Source organism: Pongo abelii, chromosome 6 (assembly GCF_028885655.2).
Source record: "Pongo abelii isolate AG06213 chromosome 6, NHGRI_mPonAbe1-v2.0_pri, whole genome shotgun sequence".
Lineage (NCBI taxonomy): Eukaryota > Metazoa > Chordata > Mammalia > Primates > Hominidae > Pongo > Pongo abelii.
Genome location: NC_071991.2, coordinates 138,132,495 through 138,158,881, shown reverse-complemented (window position 1 = coordinate 138,158,881; position 26,387 = coordinate 138,132,495). Strand labels below are relative to the sequence as shown.

Sequence of the window (26,387 nt, the reverse complement as noted above, 5' to 3'; positions counted from 1 at the left end):
GTATCCTTTCAGAATGATGTGTTTTAATACTATACACAATGGTTTCTTGCTGTTGTTTTAAATCACACTGGGTTTGCCTTTTTACTCTTAAATATCTCTACTGGTCAATAAATATTCTGATACCAGCTTTGCTACATACTGTTAACTCGCTGTCTCCCCCTTTTCTTTATACCAACTATGTTCTGTGAGGTTTCTTAAAATATACTGTAATGTATTTAGCAATGATATGCACTTACTATGTGTCAGACATTCTGTGTACTTTATATACATTACCTCATTTACTCCTCAACAACCCTGTGAGGTAGCAGCTTTTATTATATCATTGTTTTATGGATGAAGAAACCTGGTTATGGAAGGGGCAAGTTAACGCCCCAGGTACTTCAGCTCCAGGGTGTATTCCTTTAACCATTAAAGCATGTTGCTTCCCCAGCTTATTCAGTCCCTTCAAAAACTTCAAGTAGACCCTTAATGTTATAGGGCAGTTATACTTTCAGTTTCCTAGTTCATTCACTGTCCTCTTTTAGACACTGTCATACCTCCTCAAAACCTCATATCCTTAAGCCTCTAAAACCTCTTCTCCAAGAAATCAGCGATGACATTGCTTGCCATCTCTTTTAAGAAAGTTGGAAGTAACCATTATGACATCTACCCACCTGCCTGCATTCATACCAGGTTCTTCTGCCTTATCACTAGTAAAAGCCAATCCCTCCATTTGTACACTAGATTCCATCCCCTTACCCCTACCCAGAAACATCTTTTGAGTAAATCTCCCATCTTGTTTATCATCAGTTTTTCCTTTCCTACTGAATTTTCTCTTATTTTAAAACATCTTTTGGCTGGGCGCGGTGGTTCATGCCTGTAATCCCAACACTTTGGGAAGCTGAGGCGGGTGGATTGCTTGAGCACAGGAGTTCAAGATCAGCCTGAGCAATATAGTGGAACCCATCTCTACCAAAAAATACAAAAATTAGTCAGGCGTGGTGGTCTGTGCCTGTGGTCCCAGCTACTTGGGAAGCTGAGACAAGAGGATCTCTAGAGCTTGGGAAGATGAGGCTGCAGAGAGTCAAGATCGCGCCACTGCATTCCAGCCTGGGTGACAGAGCAAGACTCTGTCTCAAAAATAAGTAAATAAATAAAACATCTTTCACTGAGTGCAGTGGTTCACGCCTGTAATCCCAGCCCTTTGAGAAGCTGAGGTGGGAAGATCACTTGAGCTCAGGAGTTGGAGACCAGCTTGGGTAACAGAGTGAGTCCTTGTCTCAAAAAACTAAAGTAAAATTTAAAAATAGGCCAGGTGTGGTGGCTCACGCTTGTAATCCAAGCACTTTAGGAGGCTGAGGCTGGTGGATCACTTGAGCCTAGGAGTTTGAGACCACCCTAGGCAACATGGCAAAACCCTGTCTCTACAAAAAATACAAAAATTATCCAGATGTGGTGATGTATGTCTGTGGTCCCAGCTACTTGGGAGGCTGAGGTTGCAATGAGCGGAGATTGCACCACTGCACTCCAGCCTGGGCAACAGAGTGAAACCCTGTTTTAAAAAAAAAATAAAAAAGTAACAATAATAATAAAACATCTTTCTTATGCACATTTGACAGAATGTTGACGTTTGTGGAATCTACGTGGAAGGTGTGTGGATATTCTTTCCATTTTTCTGTATGTTTATTATTTTCATTAAAAAAAACTTGTGGGGTCCCTCCCTTAATCCTGCTTCCCTCTTCAGTTATTACCTCATTCCTCTTCTTCCTTCAACAGTAAAACTTCTCAAAAGACTTGTTGGTATTCACTGTCTAATTGCTCTCCTTCCTTTTTATCTTGGACCCCACTCAAACCAGGCTTTTGCCCCTGCTGCTCCAAGAAACATCTTTTTTTTTTTTTTTCTCTCAAGGCAGAGTCTCACTGTGTCCCTCAGGCTGGAGTACAATGGCGTGATCTCGGCTCACTACAACCTCTGTCTCCAGGGTTCAAGTGATTCTCCTGCCTTAGTCTCCCAAGTAGCTGGGATTACAGGTGCACACCACCACACCCAGCTAGTTTTTGTATGTTTAGTAGAGACAGGGTTTCACTATGTTGGCCAGGCTGGTGTGGAACTCCTGACCTCAAGTGGTCTGCCCATCTCGGCATCCCAAAGTTCTGGGATTACAGGCATGATCCACTGTGCCTAGCCAGGAAACAGCATCTTAATACGATAGTTACTGGTGGCCTCCATGTTGCTAGATCCAGCAGTAAAATTCTCAGTCCACAGTTTATTTGACCTGTCAGAAACATCTGATACAGTTGATCCCACACTTCTTCATGAAACAGGTTCTTAATCCCTTGTTTAATTGTGTCCTTAGTTTCTTGCAGCTCAGAATGTGGTCTGAGTAGCATCTGTACCACCTGGGAGCCTTTTAGAAATGCTAAGTTTTAGATACCACCCCAGACCTGAATCAAAGACTGCATCTTTGATTCACGATGATTTGTGATCCCCAAATGATTCGTGTCCATATTAAAGTGTGAGAAACACTGCTTTCAAGCATATTCTCCTGATTACCCTTCTACTCACTCTCTACTCCTCAGCTGATTCCTCCTCTACTTTGGTGTTTCGTGGTTGGACAAGTCATTTAAAATACCTGTAATGAGGGCCGGGTGCAGTGGCTCACGCCTCTAATCCCAGCAGTTTGGGAGGCCAAGGCAGATGGATCACTTGAGGTCGGGAGTTCAAGACCAGCTTGACCAAAATGGTGAAACCCCATCTCTACTAAAAATACAAAATTAGCTGGATGTGGTGGTACTTGCCTGTAATCCTAGCTACTTGGGAGGCTGAGGCAGGAGAATCACTTGAAACCAGGAGGCAGAGGTTGCAGTGAGCCAAGATCGTGCCATTGCACTCTAGCCTGGGCGACAAGGGCAAAACTCCGTCTTAAATAAATAAATAACCTGTAATCAGAACCAGCAATACAAAGTATTATCAAGGATAAAGAACAACTGGAACTCTCATACATTGCTGGTAAAGATTTTAAATGATACAGCCATTTTAGGGATCAGGTTGGCAGTTTCTTTTACAGTTAAATTTACCATTTGTGCAGTTCTAATGCTACCTAATTACCCAAAATAAATGAAACCATCAGTCAACAACAAAGACTTGTATATGAATACAGCATCTTCTTCATATTTGCCACAAACTAGGAACAACACAGTGTCCAATAAGTAAATAGATAAGTTATGATATACCCATACCCTGTAACACTGCATGCAGCCAGTGCGTGAATCTCAGAATTGTTTTGCTGAGCAGAAGAAGCCAGGTGATTCTGTTTATATGAAATTTGAGAAAAGGCAAAATTAATCTGTAGTGACAGAAGTCATTATCAGTGGTTTCCCAAGCCTAAGGGGGTGTTATTAATTACAAAAATGTATGAAGAAACTTTCTGGGGTGACGGATATTCTTTATATTGATTGTGACTGGTCATTACACAAGTGTATGTGTGTGTTGAAACTTTTAAAACTGTCCATGTAAAATGGGTGCATCTTGTATGTAAACTGTACCTCAGTAAATTTCAGTTTTTAAAAGTGAAAAATACCTGATGGCTTACACCTATAATTCCAGCACTTTGGGAGACCGAGGTGGGAGGATGGCTTGAGCCCAGGAGTTCAAGACCAACCTGGGCAACATAGTGAGACCCATCTATACAAAGCAGTTTTTTAATTATCCAGGCATGGTGGCACTCACCTGTAGTCCCAGCTACACAAGATGCTGAGTTGGGTGGATCTCTTGAGCCCAGGAGGTTGAGGCTGCAGTGAGCTGTGATCATGCCACTGTACTCCAGCCTGGGCAAGAGAGCAACACCCTATCTCCAAAAAAAAAGTGAAGGAAACTAAAAAATCAGGGTAAAAATAGAATTTAGGCCACTATGGAGCATAACTTTAAAATATGTGAACTTTACCTATTGGAGATTTTAATTATTTTTAAAGTGATAAATGATTACTGACTACAGAGAAGTAACAGAATGCCATTCTCGTTAATCTTACTTTCCAGGGTTGTAATAAGGGAGCAGAGGGCATCAAAGTATAAGGAAGACTGTAATTTGACACTGTCACCACTATCACACCTACCAGTCCAGGTGGTCACCCAAGGAGAGACTCATCTTGCTGCCTAAAGTCTGATGAACCTTTGTAAAATTGTGCAGTATTAGGTGAAAGAGGGCTGACATGCAAATGTCTAAGTAGGTCAGTTCTGTGTTTTACCAATAGTTTAAAATACTTGAAAATAGCAGACTTAAGTGAGAGATACTAATGGCTTTTACAAATAAGCTAAGCTGATAAATTAGCCAAATGGCGTAGCAATATTACCAGTAGGCATTTTAATGATAATCTCTCGTGGTTTTCTTAAGGATAGGATCAAGTGATGTAACATGAATGACAGGACTTAACTGGGTTCATAATGGATGAATGATCATACCTGAAGACAGCAAACTAGAATGAGATTCCTATCCTCAGTCCTCTCTTGAATATAATTACATATTTAGAAGTAACTTATGTGAGGAATTATTAGCATGCCAATCTTTAAAAATCTCCTTTTTTCAGCTCTCACGTAAGACTCTTAAAACAAGAAAATAAAAATAACCTATGTTTTATTAAAGAAAAATGAAGCAGGCAAGAAAAAACTGACTTTTTTAGTGAAAGCTAAAGTTGTAATCTGAAATTATAGACCATGTCTACAAAATTTAAAATCCTAAGGCCGGGCGTGGTGGCTCACGCCTGTAATCCCAGCACTTTGGCAGGCTGAGGCAGGCAGATCACGAGGTCAAGAGATTGAGCCCATCCTAGCCAACATGGTGAAACCCCATCTCTACTAAAAATACAAAAATTAACTGGGCATGGTGGCGTGCGCCTGTAGTCCCAGCTACTCAGGAGGCTGAGGCAGGAGAATCACTTGAACCCGGGAGGTGGAGGTTGCAGTGAGCCGAGATCGCGCCGTCGCACTCCAGGCTGGTGACAGAGCGAGACTGTCTCAAAAAAAAAATCCTAGTCAAGTCCAAAAAAGAGAAATATACAAGTATAAGATGGGGAAAATGTTTTATAGGAGCAATTCAAGAATAATTATTCTAGGATTGTAATTGAATATAATCCTTTTTGTGCCCTTTTTTAAAAATTCTATTGTCATAAATTTTGACCCATCAGCAGGAAGCATATAATTGAATGTAATTTTAATTGGACTCAGTAGCATGACTTTGGCTGCCATAACAATCACAATAATGTCTGATTTAATGTTGTATGCCCACCATGAGGGAGATGAAGATGAGGATCTCCCCATAGTTTGTGTTGGTTAGATCCAGTCTGAAGTATTGCTTTTAATTTGGGGCACCACATTATGCTCTGTAAGAATGTGGAAAAGCTGAATCTTGGATAAGAGCTTGAAGTAGTGTGAGAAGAAATTTTACCAGATGATTTTGTAGCTCTACGATTAAATGGGTTCTATAGGTGGACACTTTTTCTTCAAGGAATGAGGCTGTTAAGAGAAACCTATCAGGAGAATGTGTTGTTCCTTTGGTTGATAGCATATTTGTTCTTTCCTAGTACTTTTGTAAACCTGTAATGCTCTCCTTAACATCTTACCAAGGAAAGAGGGAGGTCCAATCTAATTATCCTAATTAATGGATTGACTTCTGTGTCATATATGGCAAAGTAAAGTTGATATATTCTTGTTCCCTTCCCTACTCCCAAACAGTTGTGTGAGTTTTTGTTTTCTGTTATTTTTGTTTGGGTTTTTGTTTGCATTTTCCATTGTAACTGGGTGGTGCTTAGGAAATTACATTTTAGTGTCCACCTATGTAGAATTATTTAGGGTAGTGATTACTGTGAAACATTATCTTATGTAGGGATTGGGTTGTGTCTCATCCCATTTCTCTAGCTGGGGTATTAGACTCCCTTTTCCTTCCAGCCTTTCATTCTATAGACCTGGACTTCTACTCTTTGCTGCTTTTGTTACAGAAGGATTACAGAAAGAGAATTATTCAATGAGATAAAAATTAAGAAAGCAGTTTGTAAGTTATAAAGGATTACACAGGTATAAAATGTTGTTTCAGGTTGTACTTTTATGCAACTCGGCCTATAACAAATTTATGCTATATAACTTCTATGCTGGTTATATCACTAGTTCCCCAGTTACATTTATATCTTGTTAATTATCTAGTGCTTTCCTGGTCAGAAAATTTCTCTCCTCACTCTCCCCAGTTACATTTCTGTCTACTCTATTCTTGATATATTCATTTGCATCAAATTTGTCGAAAGGATTAACACCATCCCATGGAGAACACCTTTATCTTCCCCTCTTTTAACTTCAGCATGCCTCTGTATTTTGATATGGTTGAAGCCCATTTGTTTTTGTTTTTAAGTCTTGCAGGAAAAAGAACCTCCTTTCAAAGACCAACACCTTTGCTGTATACTAGATCCCAGGTCTCTCTGAGTGCAGGACCTAGCTGCACCAACCAACACCATCATCATTTATACCCCTTTCTTTCTAATGGAGACAAGATCTCACCATCTTAAAGCTTTGATTAGGGCCCATTTATTTCCACCAGTTTTTAACTTTGTGTGTCACTGCAGAACTTTGTAAGCAGTGAGACCTATAACCGAAATCATATTTTCTTTCAATGAAAGAGTGACAATGTGATGTAGAACACTGAGCCTAAAGTCATGACAAGATAATTTTCAATTGTAGTAAATGCTATGAAGAACATAAACTGTGATATGAAATAGTAATTGGAGAAGGGATTACTTTAGATAAATAGTAATTTGAAATGAAAATTTTATCTAGAAAATACTTTTTAAATTTTGATATTGGGAAGAATGAGGACGTTTAAATGAAGATGAGAAAGCATGAATAATCTTGGTTATTTGCAAATCTTCCATTTTTAACAGTGTTCATTGCATGATTTTGATTATACCATTTGGATTTTAAATTCTCATTTTAAGGTAAAACTGTCTAATGATCATTGTCAGATTTCAGAAGTGTCATATAGCTATTCTCTCCAGTATTCAATTAAGAAAAATAACCTTGACTAGCACATTATATGCATCTTATTGTAGTTGATTCAGTAGACATGTATTGAATACTTACCACACATACCAGGCACTGTTCTAGGCACTGGGTATATAAAGAAATAAACAAGACACAGCCCTTCTGAGACAGGAGGATCGCTTGAGCCCAGGAGGGGGAGGTTGCAGTGAGCCAAGGTCGTGCCACCACACTCCAGCCTGGGTGATAGAGCAAGACTTTGTCTCCCCAAAAGCAACAACAACAACGCTGCTGCCTTTTACTTCAATGAATGTAGCTAAAGCAGTTTTTAGGGCTAACATAGATGATTTTAAAGTTATCATTGACTTTAAAATAGACCCACTATGGCCATTTTAGAGAAAGTTTTCTCCTCACTAGTTTTAAGAAGATATTTTAAGAGTATATGACAACTACCTTTAAAAATAGTTTTAATTACCAAACTGCATGTTCTAGTTCTAGTAGTTTGCATTCCAAATAGAAGTGAACATAGGCACATTGAAAAAACACATGAATCAAGCCATTATTATGATAATTACTACATAAGTTGAGCAGTGAAAGATCACTTTCAGTTCGGTTAGTCATGGGAAAGCTTCACTCAGGAGTTAGAATTTGTATTCAGTTTTAAAGGATGGATATGAATAGGTGGAAAATAGAACAAAAGCTAACTTGTAGGGTTGGGTATAGGAGGGGAGCATTGAACACAGTGGTGGGATTAAATATCAAGGTATATTTAAGGGACATGGATAAATAGGCTTGACTGGAGTGAAAGGTTTGTATTGGTAACTAGTAAAAGATAAAGCAAAGTCTTTTAATAGAAAACAAGATTTTGACTGTACCATTATAGTGATATGTTCCTATAATCTTAAATTCATTTACAGTCTATTTTAATATTCTGTGAAGGGTTTATCACTATGTACAATTTTCAATTGTATCATGATTCTAAATAAGTCTTTACACCCCTAAGTATGTTCTGTAGATTTTGAGGCCAGAGTCCTTTAGCCCTACTCAGGTTAAAATGATGTTTTGTTTTTCAGTTACTTACACGCCAAGTCAATCATCCACAGAGACCTCAAGAGTAATAGTATCCTTCCTGAAATTTGTCTGCGAAGTTTGAAAACATCCTGACTTTTTCTTCTGCATTTTGTCTTCACATTATGTAAAAACAGTTTTCATGCTAAGTTCGATATACTGTAAAGAGAATTAATAAAGGATTGTGCATGCATGTATAGGAGAGCAGGATACCACAGCCTGCTTTTGGTTTCTCGACGACTGAACATTACGAGAAAATCTATCAGAAGTCTTTACAATAGTAGGAGTTTTTGATTGCTTGCTTACATTTTATCATCACTATAAAACTGATAGTTTTGTAGCTATCTATTAGTCCCTTTCAGACCTCTGACCTTGCTCAGTGGTAGTTGAGATTTAACTGAAGACTCTAAATTATATAACAATGAGGTGAGAAAAACATAATATTTCTTCTTCCCTAAGTGCAGACTAAGATACTGTCTGCAGCATCTTCATTCCAATGAAGAGCCTTTACTGCTTGTCCAGGAGTGCCAAGAGAATATCTGGGCCTACATTGCTAAAATCTAATGGGAAAGTTTTAGGTTCTCATATAAACTTAGGAAAGCATCTCACCTCATCCTAACACATTTCAAGCCCCAAAAATCTTAAAAGCAGGTTATATAGGCTAAATAGAACTAATAATTGTTTTAGACATACTTATTGACTTTAAGAGGAAAGATGAAGTACTATGTTTTAAAGAATATTATATTACAGAATTATAGAAATTAGATCTCTTACCTAAAATCTTCATAATGCTTACTGTGATAGGAAAATGAGATCTACTGTTTTCCTTTACTTACTACACCTCAGATATATTTCTTCATGAAGACCTCACAGTAAAAATAGGTGATTTTGGTCTAGCTACAGTGAAATCTCGATGGAGTGGGTCCCATCAGTTTGAACAGTTGTCTGGATCCATTTTGTGGATGGTAAGAATTGAGGCTATTTTTCCACTGATTAAATTTTTGGCCCTGAGATGCTGCTGAGTTACTAGAAAGTCATTGAAGGTCTCAACTATAGTATTTTCATAGTTCTCAGTATTCACAAAAATCAATGTTCTTCTTTTTTATGTAAATAGATTTTTTAACTTTTTTCTTTACCCTTAAAAAGAATATTTTGAAACCAGTTTCAGTGTATTTCAAACAAAAATATATGTCTTATAAACAGTGTTTCATATTTTATTCTAAATTGTTTAAAGTATTTTGTGTTCAAAATGTTCTGTGTACCCTGTTGAAAAAAAAACAGGTATGCAATTTAAGGCAGGTGTGATCCACAGCCATTATTATGGTTTTGCTAAGAGAACTACTCCTTTTAACAGAGAAGCTGTTTCGCAATCTTATTTAAGCCTAAATTGGAAAGTTACTTCCTTTAGACTAGAAAGAATCTTATAATTATGGGGCAGTTGGAAGAGGAAAGACAAAAAAAATGAGAGGTAGATTAACAGCCTTGTGCTGTCTTCCATAGCTCTTTCTTTCTCTTTCTTTCTTCTTATTTTTTGCTTTGTGGAAAAGAAGAAAGAGAAGTTCTAAAAGAAGGGAACTAAAACTGTGTGTTGCAGCAAGCTGTGGAAAGCTCAGTCATATGAATCATTCCCTAAAACAGCATTCTTAAAAGGGTCCCTCACACCGTTTTAGAGGGTCCCTAAGATCTTCCCTTTGTGAGACAAGATTTTCTTTATATCCTTCAACCATAACAACACATTGCGACAGACTGAGTGCAAAAGCAAATACGAGAATCCAGCTGGCTGCTGTTAAGCCAGACATTGAAGAGAATCACAGGCCATGCCTGGTGGCTGGAGTCCATAGTTCCAGCTACTTGGGAGGCTAGGGCAGGAGGATCACTTGATCCCAGGAGTTGACTGGCCTGCTCAACATAGTGAGACCCCATCTCTAAACCATAAAAGGAGGATAATTGTAGTACTATTCTTCTTACTAAACTTTTTTTTTGATAATAGTTATTTTTCATTAAAAATGAATGATCTGTGTTAACATCTACTTGTTACTATTTTAGTAGTTAAATGAATTACTAGTTTAATTTCTCCATTAAATTTTAATGGTAAACATCCACAGATATAATCTACATAAACAAAAGTTATTTAGCGTCCTTAATAATTTTTAAGAGTGAAAAAGAGTCCTGAGACCAAAAAGTTTGAAAACCACAGCTCTAAGCTGAATACAGCCTTTCCCAAAAGTCTTAGTACAATTCTAAGCTTTAAATAACTTAATCTGCACTAAGACTTTCGGGCACCCTGCTGGAAACAGAAAAGTTGTAAGGGCTTTCAAAGCCACAAACTTTATGTAGCAGTCTCCAGAAAGGGAAGTCCAAGGTAGGACTCCCAAGTTTGTCAAAATAAACCTAGAGTTAAATTGAGCTATGATTTCTTATGACAGTAAGTGGAATTAGGGCAGGTGGCAAGGTGGAAGAGGGGACATTGGACTTAGAAGATCTGTATTCTAGTACCCTATTTGGCCATTAACCTGCAAGTTTCTTAACCTCCTCTAAGTCTTCATCTGAAATGTTGAGCTGGACTAGTAGATTTCCAATGCCCCTTTTTTGTGAGATTCAGTGACTGGAGTTAGCTAGATTTTTTTTCATTATTTAACGTTTGTTTAACTGTTTTAATTAATAATTATAAGTGATAGAAAAATTAATAACTATAATCTGATGTCAGGCACCTTTATTAAGGCATACACACCTTGTGAAAAAGATGGCAGTGTATCCTAAAAAGATGAGGGAAAACAGATTTTAAGTGCTGAAATTGCAAAACCTAAAATTATAAACAATTGTCACGTGCTTTTAAAGTATGTTAATTTTTAACTATGTGGGAGAGTTAGGCTCAATCAAGTCTCCAGTTTTGTCCTTACTTTTTCGAAAACCTTAGTTTATACAGTTTGTAGATTATTATACATAAAGTTTTATATTTTCTTACAATTAATTTTTTGTTGATACCTGTGTAAATGGGTTTCTCCTTTATTCTTCCATGCTGAGTTTTAAGATGAGAGAATAATAGCCAACAGTACCCTTCATTGTTAAACCAATCCTGGGTTGATACTGCCCTCAGAAACAAATATGGAACATCCGTATCATAGGAGAGAAGAGTTTGGTCATAACTAAGGCTATGTGGTCCTCTGAATTATATACAACGTTCTTCTCAACTTTGTTTTATTTATATCTTAGGAGAGAAAGAAACCTTTGTGAGAGTTTTTACAAATTAAATCACTAAATTGAAGATTCGTCTTGCATTTCTTAAAATAGGTGACATGCAACTTTTCATCAAACTGTCTACCAACAACAGTGTGAGATAAAACTAAATTAAAAAAAAAAAGGTCATCTGATTTCTACTCCATCTCTCACAAAAATTGGTTCAGGCTTTGAACATTATACCTTTGCCATACCAGCCTCTCAGTATTCTGGCTTGCTTATTACATCACAGTTATATGTGGTTTATTTTGTACTGTATTACTAAAAGCAACTATGAACAAAATGTATGACAAAACGAAGTAGATACAACCTTCTCCTTCACTTCCATCCTCTCGCGCTCTTCAGGACATCCCACAGATCTTCCATCAGTGGTTCTCAACTTTGGTTGGACATTGGAATCATCTGGGGAGCTTTAAAGACTAATTAATGTTTGGGTCCCACCCCCAGACTCTGTTATGTTCTGTGATTGGACTGGTGTGTAGTCTGGACGTTGAGGGATTTAAGGCTCCACGGGTCATTCTCATTTGCAGCTGTTGCTGAGTGCCATTATTGCCTCTCCTTGTGAGATGCCTGCCTTACCTAGAGCAATAACCAGGAATCTTGTCCCAGGTCTTTCAGTCATTTTTGCAGAGTTAGTACCACTTTTGCTGTCAAATTGACATTGTCACAAACTTTTCATTAATATACTGCCATTTCGATTCCTTCCAAATGAAACAATACAGAAGACGCAAGGTGAAAGAATAATTCTTTTAAGCTAATATTTAACCAACTGTTTATTGTATTTCATGTAAATAAGAAACCTAATTGTGCAATACAATGACTGAAATGTATAAAAATGTAGCAAATATGATTGTTTCATGGCCCAAGAAGCAGAAGCCAAAAGATTCTTTATACCATCTTTTACTAAATCTACCTGCTGTCTTGCTTTTGTTAATAAAGCATCCATGGCATGTTTATACCATATGCTTATTCCATAGTTTGAAAGGGGATTTGAGTTTATCAGTCCTGAAATTCTACCATTATTTTCTAAGGTGTCCTCAGATGAGAAAAGTTGTTCGTACCAATGGGAAAACTTAAATTGTAAGACAGTTACTATAGTAGTTGTGCTGCTCCTAAGCATCTTATAACCACAAGTCTAGTATTTCTTTGCTGAATCAGGAATAGGAAGTGGGAACTGATTCTAGTAGGGTAAGTCATGGGAAGAATTCAGATGGCAATGATGGTATTTTGTGCAGAAAGATTGCCTAAATAATTACTAAATTATAAAATCTTAGTAATACAATACAAAATCTCTGCTAATACTGTCTCTTTCTGAGTTTATAGAGGTTTTTTTCTTCAGCTTAATCAGTTTTATTTCTTTGACTATTAAGAGAATTGATTACATATTAGACAGGTGTTTTAATGATAAAAGCATTGCTCTAGGAATTATAATAGATTGTTTTTCAGTCTTTATTCAATTGAAGTGAAGAATATTTTTCTTTGTATGTTCTAACAGGCACCAGAAGTCATCAGAATGCAAGATAAAAATCCATACAGCTTTCAGTCAGATGTATATGCATTTGGGATTGTTCTGTATGAATTGATGACTGGACAGTTACCTTATTCAAACATCAACAACAGGGACCAGGTAAATATTTACCACCTCTTGGTGTTTATTTACCGTCTGTATACAAGGCTCCAGTTAGTTGTAGAAAATAAGTGTTAACTCCTGGGTAAGCGTGAAGGATAGATTTCTTGATTTTTTGTTACCAGTTTTAGAAATCGTTTGTATACTTTTGGCAGTAATAGCAACACGTAAGTCCTTTCCTCAGAATATCAGTCATGAATGTTACAATGGAATAAAATTCCTGATTTTCTGACTAGAAACTACAGATACAACAATGGATATTTCTTGACCATAGCACAATTAGAAGAATGAGCTCTGCTACTATAGCATCTGGGCATTATACTTTTCACTGTATCACAGATTGTGCTGTCAGAACAGGTACTCAGCTATGAGATCTTTATATTAAATTCTTTTAAAATTACTAAGGTTTCTTGAAATCTTTAATTTTTGAAACTAGGTAAATGGAAGAAATCATGCTTTGATTTTTCTGTAATGAGAATTCTAGTAGGAGGGTAATTTTTTACTTCTTTTCGTTCCTAAGCTCCTGTTCCCTGTCCCTTAACTTCCAAAAGGTACTAACATAGCCTCATGGAGCTCTTAGCCTTTTCTATCTCTGCCTCAGTAAGCTCGCTTAGACTTTTAAAATTGGCCAAGAAAAGTGAATTATCTTTACTAAAATTACCTTGGATAACTACATTTTAAAAGGTTTGTGATCGTGTGTGTAGAGAGATCACAACAGTTACACTGTTAATATATTAGAAAACACTAGTTGACCACATAAACTCTGATTAAAGAATATTTCGACTTTATGCTGTGATTTGCCTCAGAATCACCTGGAAATTTTGCTTAAAAATGGAGATACTGGAGCAGATTCTAATTAAATGGGGAGGGTCCAATCACCTGCATTTTTTTCTGTTTCCCAGGTGATTCCAATACAGACCAAAGTTGAGCATCACCAATCTAAAGAATTTTTTTTAAAAAGAGTGCAAGCTTTTTAGGTATTTCATCATAACTTCCCAACCTAATGAAATGGTAGTTTTTGTATATAAATGTTACTGCTTCATTTAAGTGATTTGTCTGTTTTGTGAAGAGCTCAACTCTATCTTTTTGGTGCTAGCTCTGAGTAGCTTTCTCACTTCACCTATTGTGATACCGGAGAAATAATCTCTTAAGTTACCATGTACTTTGTGTATGTACTTATTGAATCACCATATGCCCCTTACACAACAGTGGTCTTGACTGTGTTTGATGGTTTTTAAAAATGGCTACATTTCTACCCAGTTCATTATAAAACTAAATCTTAGTTGGTGTTGGCCTTTCTAACTACTTCATAGCTTTAGAATGTTGAGTCTTAGCTTAGAGTGTGAAACAACATGACTTTGGATCTGATGTTTTAAGCCTGCATGAAACTTAGATTCAGAATGGACTGAAATTTCAGCTAAAGAACATAATTGAAACATTGCATTTACTGTACTTGTGATAGATCTAGATCACTGAAATGATTGATTTGACAATGGCAGTCGGGGTAGCAAAATGGTCTCTAATTTACAAGCTTCATGTCCTCTGTCTTTTACAGTCTTATTTATTCAATCATACAGCATAGCATCCTGTACCATGTTCACTTTTCCTGTACATAATATTTTTCTGGAGGAATTATGGATTTTTAATTTAGTTTCAGTTGATTTATCGTATAGACTACAAATTAATAAAAATTTATGAACCTAAGATCTGGATGAAATTCATTTGTCAGTGAATACGTTTATCTTAATACAATAATAAAATTATAATATAGAAACAAGTATTATCTCCAAAATACAGATAAAAGCATCCCAGAGTTCTTCTCTCATCCACTTCTTGGCATTTTAGGTGCTTTGTCCTCCATGGGAGTATAATAAATGATGTGGCAAGGGCTTACTCTCCATGAGAGGAATGTGTGACCAACAGAAGGGTAAGGCCTTTACTAGTTAATTCTTTCTAATAGTATAGTTAGAACCTTCTGGAATTTGCTAGTCTGAAACCAAGTTAAGTATTTAATGGAGAAGAAGGAGGTAAAAGAATGATGTCCTCTTACAACTACCCCCATTCTGCTTCATTACCCTCTAGTCTACTTTCGTCAAATAGTACTTTCTATGAAACTCCACATTTTGGAGGGTTAACTCTGGCCATCCTCAGTGAAGTTGCCCCAGGTATTGCTCCATTCATCCTTTGATTTTTCTTTTGCTATCTATAATACTTGGATCTCCATGGCTCTCAGATTAGACCTCTGTTTAAGAATCCAGGAATATTCTTTACTATCCAATGTGAATACCATTGCCCTAGACTCTCATGCCCATAGTCTGAGGTGGCAGATTTTGCCTGTAAATTCAGAGCACAGCTGGTAAAGCAGTGTGATGTAATGGCAGGCCTTGGACTCAGGTAGGTAGACCAGGTCTACCTACCTCTTTGGGTATCTGTTTTTTTCTTTTTTCTTTCTTTTTTTTTTTTTTTCCAAGACGGAGTCTCGCTGTGTCGCCCAGGCTGGAATGCAGTGGCCTGATCTCAGCTCACTGCAACCTCTGCCTCTCATGTTAGCAATTCTTCTGCCTCAGCCTCCCGAGTAGCTGGGATTACAGGCGTGCAGCGCTACGCCCAGCTAATTTTTTTATATTTTTGGTAGAGACAGGGGTTTCACCATGTTGGTCAGGCTGGGCTCAAACTCCTGACCTGATGATCTGCCCACCTTGGCCTGCCAAAGTGCTGGGATTACAGGCGTGAGCCACTGCACCTGGCCTTTTTTCTTTTTTCAGTTACCCCCAAAATAAGAGAATTCGGCTAAAGAATTTCTTCCAGCTTCAAAAATCAGATTCTTTTCTAAAATAGTTCTCTTAGCTCTTTGCAAAGTAGTGTGCCTTTTTACCTTTATTCACCCTAGCACTAAAAGTCTGGGAAATCACTTTGTCATCCCCCCACTCAATCATTCTAACATTTTTCTCTCTAATCACCCTGTTCTTCCCTCCTTCAGTGCATTTTCTCTTGTAAATTGGGATTAATAATGTGCTCACTTAAGCTAAGTATATTGACTATACCTTTATGGCTTTCTTTCCTTGGAGTAGAAGTGCCGTGTCTTCTTTGAAGAATAGATAGCATATATCCGTTATTTCAAGCGTATTATTCCAGTTATAATTGCTGCATAACAAACCACCCAGAATGTAGTAGCTTAAAATATGAATCTGTAGGTTGGGCTTTTCTCAGTGCGGAAGGTTCTTACCTGTTTCACACGGTATTGACTAGTGTAGATTTACTGGGTGTTAAAAGGATCTACTCAGAAGTGGCTCATTCATGTACCTGGCAAGTTGGTGCTAGCTAGAAGCTAGAAGCTCAGTTATTCTCCACATGAGCCTTTCCTTGTGGACCTCTTCGCAGGTCTTCGAGGACCTCTTCATTGGTCTTTCTCACAACATGGTTGCTAGGTTCTAAGCACAAGATCTGAAGAAACAGGAAGTGAGTACTAGTCTCTTACCAGTAGGCAAATTATTTTAATAAAAAATGTTTTCAATACCAACTATATGCAAAGCACTATGGAATATAGAAGGATTCAAAATGAATAAAACAAAACACAGGCTCTGCTCTCAATGGCATGTGCAGTTCTGTTGAGGCCGTGCTGGGGGTGATACTGAAAATGAGCAGACATGAGCTCCAGTAACATCATGGAGTGAATGACAGGGTCGAGACACCAGGAGTACTGAGTGTGTCTTGAAAGTATGAAGAATCAGTCCCAGAATTTGAAGCTGAGGTATTGGTTTCGTTGTGTATGTGCCACATGAATCTTCTGTCCATGAATAACATCCAGGAAAAACTTTCTGTTTTTTCTTCTTTCTGTTTCTTCATCAGTCAGCCTCTGCACCCCACCCCAGCAGATACTGAAAGTTTCCTGCTTTGTACTCTGCACTACCTGAATTCTGTGGGATGTATAAAAATATGAGAGTTGTCTTTGATTTTTTTTTCTCACATTCGTCCTGAAAGACTCTTGAAAAACTATGTATCTCCTTATATATTTTTTAGGTTGACATCTGAAAGTTTTTATCTTAAGTTTAAATAATTGCAAAGAATGTAATTTCCAGTATATTCTATTAACATTTTAAAATAAGACCACTATATTAGATACATATATATCCCTCTTTTTGAAATATATGCATCAAAATCTAAAACCCATACTGATTTTATGCCTATTAAAAAATACCGAAGCTCTTCATTAATTTCTGGAAGTTTTACATGGTTCCTTTTTTCTCTTCAAACTATTTGTATTGTTTCTCTCACAGAACTTCATCCTAATGTAACATATTTGTATGTTTTAAAGCCTTTTATTGATTATCTAAGTTACATCTCTGCAATAAAAATAATGTATATAAATTTAAATTTAGAATTTTACAAAATTGTGACTTCAAGCTCTGATTATTAATTTTTTTAATTCTGAATTATGTTTTTGTTGCAAGTAATATATAACTGATGAAAGTAGCATATAAGTTTTGATATATGGAAACATAGAAGGTAAAATTATATTGGAAATATGTATCTTAATGAATGACATGGGTCTTTTCTTTTCCCTTCAATTAATGTATGTATCTGTGGATAAATACGACTTTTTTGTTAGGACACTAGATACTAAGACTTGGTATTGATTCTTTCCATGTTTCATTTTTAAAGAGGTAAGTACTGAGAAATTTTATCTAAATTATAAGAAGATGACAAAGGCAGGAGTTTTGTTATAACCACATGCAGAGTTTAGTGGTCCCAAAGACCAGCTTCAGGTTTGTTAAAAGGACTCACTGAAAACTCACTGAAAGCTGCTCAAGACTCACTGACAACTGTTACATTCACAGTTACAGTTTATTACAATGAAAGAATACAGATTAAAATTAACAAGGGAAGAGACTCATAGGACAGAATTCAGAAGCGTTCTTGTTGGAGCTTCCTGTCACCCTCTCCCAATGGAGTTGTGGACAGAGCTTCCAGTAGCAATGTGTGACAACACACATGGATTATTGCCAACCAGGGAAGCTCACGTGAGCCTTGGAGTCTAGAGTTTTTATTGGGGTTCAGTCATATGATTAACCACCTGCGGGGCTGACCTTAATTTCCAGCTCCTGCAGAGGTCAAGCTGATGCCACATGACCCAGAGCCCTCTATAAATCACATTGTTAGCACAGACTATCTGGCATGGCCCATGGGCCCCAGATAAACAAGACACTCTGATCAGGCAGGACATTTCAAGGGCTTAGTGATTACCTCCCAGGAGCCAAGAGCAAAGGCTAGCTCTCTCTTTGGGCAAGGTTAATTCTTTACCACATACTATGTATCACTCAATCATTTGAGCTCATTCCTGTAATGTACCAAAATTTACATAGTAACTTGTCATTAAAAATCTTTTAAAAGCTCAGCTGACATTTCAATTAATATTTTTGAAAGTAAAGAATTGGAAACCAACAGACTTGTTACCCATTCGTTGGAGCCCAGTTCGACACCAGTATTTAGAAATGTCTCTTTGTTACCCCAGAGGTTTTTACACTCTGGGACAATGTATACTATAGTTAGGTTACGTATGGGTAAAAGGTGTGCCTTTTGTAAAGTGGTAGAAGGGCAGTTATAACAGGGAAAATGGGAAAGGAGGATAAGTGTTACACTTCCACTTGAGTGGTTCTCTGGCAAATCAGTTTTTTCAAAGGGGACACCAGTAAGTTGATAGTTGTAGAAATTAATTCCCTTAAAACCACCATGTTGGCTGGGCGTGGTGGTTCACGCCTGTAACCCCAGCACTTGGGAGGCTGAGGCGGGTGGATCACTTGAGGTCCAGAGTTCAAGACCAGCCTGGCCAACATGGTGAAACCCCATCTCTACTAAAAAAATAGAAACATTAGCCAGGCGTAGTGGCGTGCACCTGTAATCCCAGCTACTTGGGAGGCTGAGGCAGTAGAATCTCTTGAACCCAGGAGGGGGAGGTTGCAGTGAGCCAAGATCACACCACTGCACTCCAGCCTGGGCAACAGAGCAAGACTGTCTCAAATTAAAAAACAAAAACAAAAAAAAAACCACCATGTCTATACACCTCTGGCAAAGTCTTCCTGTAACCCCAGGGATACTTGACCCTAATTTAAAGACTATAGACATATGACATGGCTAATCAACTAGCAAAAAGTTATCACTCACCTTAATGAATAGTTAACTTAAACATTGAAAACCTCTTGTGTCCACAAGGTTATGTTAAATACTGGAGGTAGTTGGTGTTATAGATATTTTTTAAGATTTTTTTTTTTTTTTTTTTTTTTTGAGACAGTCTCGCTCTGTTGCCCAGTCTGGAGTACAGTGGCATGATCTCAGCTCACTGCAACCTCTGCCTCCTGGGTTCAAGCAATTCCTTGCCTCAGCCTCCCACGTAGCTGGGACTACAGGCACACACCACCACACCCAGCTAATTTTTATATTTTTAGTAGAGACAGGGTTTCATCATCTTGGCCAGGCTGGTCTTGAACTCCTAGACCTCATGATCCACCCTCCTCAGCCTCCCAAAGTGCTGGGATTACAGGCGTAAGCCACCACGCCTGGCTTCTTTAAGACTTTTTTTAAAATACGTATGTATGAGTCACAATCTCTCTGCCTGAGCACCCATAGTCTCATTGGAGAACTTAGATAAGATACATATCACAAAAAGATTAATAACCATACAAGGCAGTAAATGATCATCACAGCTAGTGGTGGGAAGGAGGACCATTGTTACTTCTAGATGTGTAAAGAAAGGTATGATAAGCATGGTTACCTTTCAGTTAGGCCTTGATTCATCTGGATTTCAGGTAGCTAGAGAAGGGTGAGGGAGGGCATTACAAACAGAGTAGGAACAGCGGCAATAAAAATGTTAAAAGTAGCTTTGTATTGGGATAGTCTTCTCTACAAATCCTGTTACTTACTTAACTATATTATCTCGGGCAAGTTACTTAATTTATTTAGCATTGGATTCCTTATCTGTAAAACGGAGTCAACACCAACCTTGTAGAATTTTTTTTGAGTATTAGATGATATCTAGAATCCCAGTGTCCCAAAGTTTTTTGGCCTTTCAGGGCCACCTTTTCCATTGATAGCCAAGTAAGAATACCTGAATTGCTGTCCATAATATATGACTATAGGCACTCCAGATCCTTTCTCTCAACTTTGAAGACCCCTGTTTGAAGTGCTTTACCTTCTCCTGGCTGTTGCTTGTCACCTGTTGCTCCAAGGTATTATTCCAGGTTGCTCCCAAGATTCTAAGACTGCTGTCTTCCATTAAAATGATAATGTTATGATGGTGTAGCTTCAGTAGGGGGCATTGTGAAAGAAAACTGTAATCCCCTCATTTCAGTATCTCTTTCCAAGGTTCATCCTTTAACCTCTACTATATAGAGGCCACATTGCAATCAGAGCTTTACTAATGCCTGGCAGTTAAACAAGGGTCATTACAGCATCAAACAGGAAATAACACAATGTATCAAGCTTGGCGGTTTCTAAAATTCATCAGCTCTGCCCTGTAGCGGGGATCTTTTATGGGCTTTCTCCACTTCAGCCTCTACTCTCCTCTCCCCCTGTTGCACCTATTCCCTCTAAGACCAAAAGCCCTTTTCTCATGCTGTCCTCCCTGAGTCCCAAGACTCCTAACATCTATCCCTGCCTGCCCTGCCCTCAAAAGAGGCAAAATATTAGGAAATCAAGAAATTAGAAAAAATTATAAATCTCTGAATCCAGGGAAGACAAGCCTTTTTATTTCGTTAAACAGATTTTAGCTCCTAATGGCTTCCCCTTCTCTCCGTTATACAAACCAATAACCAAGTGGCCCGTTAGCGTTTCCACAATAAAAGGCTTAAGATGCAGATGCCAAAACGACTGCTAAAAAGTTAACCTTTTTGGTTTTCCCTACACATATATAAAGAACTTAATACAATGTCCAATAACAAGATGTGCTGAATAAATTTTTTTTTTTTTTAAAGTAAAGAAGAGGCACTGTCAGATCTGTTTTAGATGGTTACCCTGTGAGTGGGAAAATGGACTGGATAAGGAGAGACCAAAAGCAGGGGAGCAATTAGAGAACCTTTGCCACAGTCCAGGGATCATGAAGATTTGAGCTTGCACTCCTTGTGTGGGTTCCCCACAATCTATGATGTGGCATTGGTTTTTTAAAACTTTTTATTGAGGTGTAATACATACATCGTAAGTTGTAAATGTACAGCTTATTGTGTTTTCAGTGAATGTGAAGTATATTTTTCAACTTATCTACAAGGTTGAATTGTTTCCCTTTTTTTCTCTCTCCAGATAATTTTTATGGTGGGACGAGGATACCTATCTCCAGATCTCAGTAAGGTACGGAGTAACTGTCCAAAAGCCATGAAGAGATTAATGGCAGAGTGCCTCAAAAAGAAAAGAGATGAGAGACCACTCTTTCCCCAAGTAAGTAAAAGCTTCATGCTATCCAAAAGAACAGACTAACATTCATAGACAGATTTCTGAGCACTTTTTTGGGCACACAGTGTGTATTTCATGAGTTTGGATTCTATGTGCAGACTCCAGACAAGAAAACACATTAAGATGGCTTCATGAGGGTTGAGCAGTGGCACACCTAGAAATTTCGGGTCCTAATACAAAATATTCAGAAAGACTTTGCATTTGTCCATCAGTTCTCAGACTTCTCAGTCTTTGAACTCTTTTACACGTTTAAAAATTATCGAAGACCCCCCCCGCAAAGAGCTTTTGTTTATATAAGTTTTAATTACCCTATTAGAAATTAAAACTTTTTTTAAATATTTATGAATTAAACATAATAAACCAATATGTTAAATAATATTTAGAAAAAAAACAGTTCTATTATCTAAGAGAAAAAAATTAGTGAGGAGTTGTATTGTTTTACTTTTTTTGCAAATCCCTTTGCAAAAAGAAGACAGCTGGATTCTCCGCTTTTGCACTCACATTGCAATATCTCACATCATGTCACCCCTAAAAACTCTACTTAACACTTGTAAAATAATGACAGTAACAAAGGCAAATGATATCTTATTGTTATTACAAAAATAGTTTTGACCTCGTGGATCCCCTGGTGGTCCACAGACCACATTTTGTGAACCACTGCTTTATTTTTTCTTGGTGGTAAACAGATTCAAGCTTTCCTTTAATACTGGGTCTTTTTGAGGGGCATTTCTGCCTGATGCGGAAAAAGGAAAAGGCAGTAAGGCAGTTGTCAGCTCAGCCTGCCTTTACCTAATTCTTGATAACTCACTGCTTTTTTTTTTTTTTTTCCATGTTGGAAGGATAAAGCCTTAAGTTAATAAGTCTCAAAAAGAACTGTAACTAAGTCCAGGTGTGGTGGCTTACAAATCCCAACACTTTGGGAGGCCAAGGCGGGCAGATCACTTGAGGTCAGGAGTTTGAGACCAGCCTGGCCAACATGGTGAAAACCGTCTCTACTAAAAATACAAAAATTAGCTGGGCATGGTGGCAGGAGCCTGTAATCCCAGCCACTCAGGAGGCTGAGACATGAGAATCGCTTGAACCCAGGAGGTGGAGATTGTAATGAGCTGAGATGACACCACTGCATTCCAGCCAGGGCAACAGAATGAGACTCTGTCTAAAACAAAACAAAACAAAACAAAAATATCTAAATACCTCAACTAGCTTACAGAGTTTAGCTGTAGTAGATATTGTAATATAAATGCAATGTTTTCTGATACTTAGGGAGCTCCTGATAGCACTGGATAAATATGCCTTGATGAATCAGTACAGTTTCAAGTGGGAAGTGCTATTTCCCATAGTAACCCTGCTACCATAATTACTGGAGTGTTCATTTATGAACTCTTAGGCCTTTGAATGCCCAATCCTAGCTGAGTAACTCAGACAGAAGTCAATGTTACAGGAATTAGATTCACTCATCCTTTATTTTTAAATCTAAAAAATGTTATTCTTCTCTAAAGAATGAAAGAAGATAAAATTGATGGTTTTAACAAGTCTGTCAGGGTGTTGCCTAAGAGAAGAAAGGGAAAGCTAAGTGGTTGGGTGGGTAGATATACATTTCATTTATCAGGTTTCAAAGTTACTGTTCCTTTGAGGAAGAGTTTTTATTTTTTCTTTTTATTTTTTTATTTGTTTCTCTAAGTCAGGAAACCTCTGGGTTGAGACTGTCCTGGTGAGAGACCAGTGCTGCTGAGCAGCTTCAGCATGACCCTGTCCCATGTTTTCTTTTCATGTCATGGTGCTCGGGTTTCTTACTTAGCATGGTTGATTGACATTAATAATGCAAAGTACATCCTTAGGCCCACTTTTTAAATTATATTAAAAGGGGCAAAATGCTTAGCTCCATACTTCTAAATATAACATTTCATTAATTACATGGTTCCAAAAACTGAAGTGCATATGTGAACTTTCCAGATTATTGGAGGCTATCCCTTTAAAGTGTTATTTTAAAATTTTTGTCACAGGATACCTTTTCACAACATACTGTTATATGCCACATAAATTTTAGATGGCTAAAGATCTATATGTTTTAAAAAATATAAAATATGAAATCATTTTTATAGTTTTGAGGTAGGAAAGGCTTTCTTAGTAGACAAAATTCAGAAGAAAAAAATTAGCAGATGTGAGTACATTAAACATTTTTTAACTTCTATATAGAAAAATAACATTGAAAGATAAAGAGAATAATTGTAGCATATATAACAAAAAGTAAATGTTTATAATATACAAAGGACTCCTCCAAATCAATAAGTAAAAAACAATAGAAAATGGGCAAAGGGAATATGAACAGGTGATTCACATAATAAATACAAATGGTGAATGAACTTAGGAAAAGGTGTAAATATTTCCATGGCAGTCAGTAAAATGCAAAGACACACAACAGTGAAATATATTTTAATTTTGCCTCTCAGGTTGGTAATATCCAGCACTGGGAACAATGTTAGGAAGTGAGGAGGAGCATTCTATGTAAAATTTTAAAGGTTTGATGGGAGGCAGCATTTTGGAAGAATTTGGTAGAATCCATAAATTCAAAATACTTCTAAAAATCTGTGCTATGTAACCTATTTCATAAGTATTCAGATATATATAAGAATGTTTACTATAATAAGAAAAAGACATTAAGATTAAGTTAGTTTTGTGTTGATGACGTGGATATTGGTGAGAGAAAAAGAAAACAAGACAGAAAACAAAATGTAGTATGATACCTCATTTTTTTTTTTTTTTATAGGCTGGGCCTGTTCTGTTGCCCAGGCTGGAGTGCAGTAATATGATCATAGCCCACGATCATAGCCCACTGCAGCCTCAAACTCCTGGGCTCAAGCAATCCTCTCACCTCAGCCTCCTAAGTAGCTGAGACTGCAGGTGCCCATCACCACACCCAGCTAATTTCTTGGGGTGGTGGTGGTGGTGGTGGTGATTGTAGAGATAGATTCTCACGATATTGCCCTGGCTGGTCTTGAACTCCTGGGTTCAAGCAATCCTCTCGCCTCAGCCTCCCAGTGCTGGGATTACAGGCATGAACCCCAGTGCCCAGCCTGATAACCACTTCAAAAGGTTATACAGAGGCCGGGCGTGGTGGCTCACACCTGTAATCCCAGCACTTTGGGAGGCTGAGGCAGGCGGATCACCTGAGGTTGGGAGTTCGAAACCAGCCTGACCAACATGGAGAAACCCTGACTCTACTAAGAATACAAAATTAGCCGGGCGTGGTGGCACATGCCTGTAATCCCAGCTACTCGGGAGGCTGAGGCAAGAAAATCATTTGAACCCAGGAGGCGGAGGTTGCAGTGAGCCGAGATCACACCTTTGCACTCCAGCCTGGGCAACGAGAGTGAAATTCCATCTCCAAAAAAAAAATGTTGTACAGGTGGGCTCTGTTTTCATATATGTATTTTTATACATAAAAAAAGTACTGAAGAGGCCAGGCGCAGTGACTCACATCTGTAATCCCAGCACTTTGGGAGGCCGAGGTGGGTGGATCAGTTGAGGTTAGGAGTTCGAGACCAGCCTGGGCAACATGGTGACACCCGTCTCTACTAAAAATACAAAATTATCCAGATGTGGTGGCACGTGCCTGTGATCCCAGCTACTCGGGAGGCTGAGGCAGGAGAATCGCTTGAACCTGGGAGGTGGAGGTTGCAGTGAGCTGAGATCGCGCCACTGCACTCCAGCCTGGACAATAGAGTGAGACTCCATCTCAAAAAAAAAAAAAGGTGCAGAAGAAAGTATAGACTCTTAACAGTGGTTATCCCTGGAGAGCAGGATTTGAGAGCCTTATACTCTTTATACATTTCTATAGTATTTTAATTTTTATTTGCACGTTATACTTGGAATTTAAAATTTTTTGCAACTGCTTACTTCTTTGTCTTATACTAATCATCATAAAGATTACTTTTTAAAAAAATTTTAACTTTTAAAAACAATTTTCAGCCAGGCATGGTGGCTCATGTCTGTAATCCCAGCCCTTTGGGAGGCCGAGGCAGGCGGATCACCTGAGGTCAGGAGTTTGCGACCAGCCTGGCCAACGTGGTGAAACCTGTCTCTGCTAAAAATACAGAAATTTAGCTGGGCATGGTGGTGCGCTCCTGTAATCCCAGCTACTCAGGAGGCTGAGGCAGGAGAATTGCTTGAACCCAGGAGGCAGAGGTTGCAGTGAGCTGAGATCATGCCACTGCACTCCAGCCTGGTTGACAAGAGCGAGACTCCATCTCAAAAAAAAAAAAAAAAAAAAAAATTGGTATCTCAGGACAATAACAAAAGTAATAATAATAGCCGCTAAAGTTTTATTGAGTGCTTATTATAGGCCAGGCATTATGCCAAGCCCTTTAAACACGTTTCATGATTATGAACTTGCATTATCGTGCTGTGTGCCTTCAAGGATTAAAACCTGTTTCTTTGTACCTTAAAATTGTGAATTTCTGCATTTTATGTATTGGGGTCTATTTGTCGAGTTCCCCTATCTTTGCTCTTGGGTTGTCCCCTGTCACTTCTCATGTGCTACTAGCACTCTGGGTCCATGAGGTTTAGCTTTTAATTAGGTGTATGTAAAACATTTCCCATGGCTAGGTTTCTTTAAAGGGCAAGTAGCTGTGATAGTTCTGTTTAGAGATAGTCATAAAGTGCTTTACTTATTTATACTCCATCTTCTTCCCAAAAGAGACTTGTGGTCTATAACAAAAAGGTATAAAATTGGTTTTAAATTTCTATTATTTACTGTTTCAAGACTAACAAATGATCTAAAATATAAATAAAAGCTGGCTAAGAATTACTCTCCCCATTTAATTTACAGAGGTAGTTTCTTCTTAAGAAAAAATACCAATTCTTTACAAATATTTTCCCAAGCATTTATGACAATACTGAAAACAATGTAAGATTTCAGGTGCTTTCTTATAAAGTGTGATGGGACTCTTAAAGATTTATACCGCCCAGATTTTCATTCTTCTTTCTGTTTTTTCTTTTTCTTTCTTTCTTTCTTTTTTT

General features: G+C 37.8%; 1 protein-coding gene across 18 annotated transcripts in view; it reads left to right on the top strand.

Moving 5' to 3' along the window:
* The window catches only part of BRAF (B-Raf proto-oncogene, serine/threonine kinase), a 207,449-nt gene that overhangs the window by 165,887 nt on the left and 15,175 nt on the right, over positions 1-26,387 (top strand). For 14 of the 18 annotated variants that reach the window (XM_054559891.2, XM_054559890.2, XM_054559889.2 and 11 more), the window contains 4 exons: positions 8,071-8,117; positions 8,912-9,030; positions 12,798-12,929; positions 21,219-21,353. In XM_054559891.2, coding sequence (XP_054415866.1) covers positions 8,071-8,117; positions 8,912-9,030; positions 12,798-12,929; positions 21,219-21,353 — 433 coding nt within the window. Of the gene's footprint in view, positions 1-4,015; positions 4,207-8,070; positions 8,118-8,911; positions 9,031-12,797; positions 12,930-14,774; positions 14,857-21,218; positions 21,354-26,387 lie in introns of those variants that run through there. The other 4 variants (XM_054559896.1, XR_008527273.1, XM_054559898.1 and 1 more) reach the window with 4 other exon arrangements.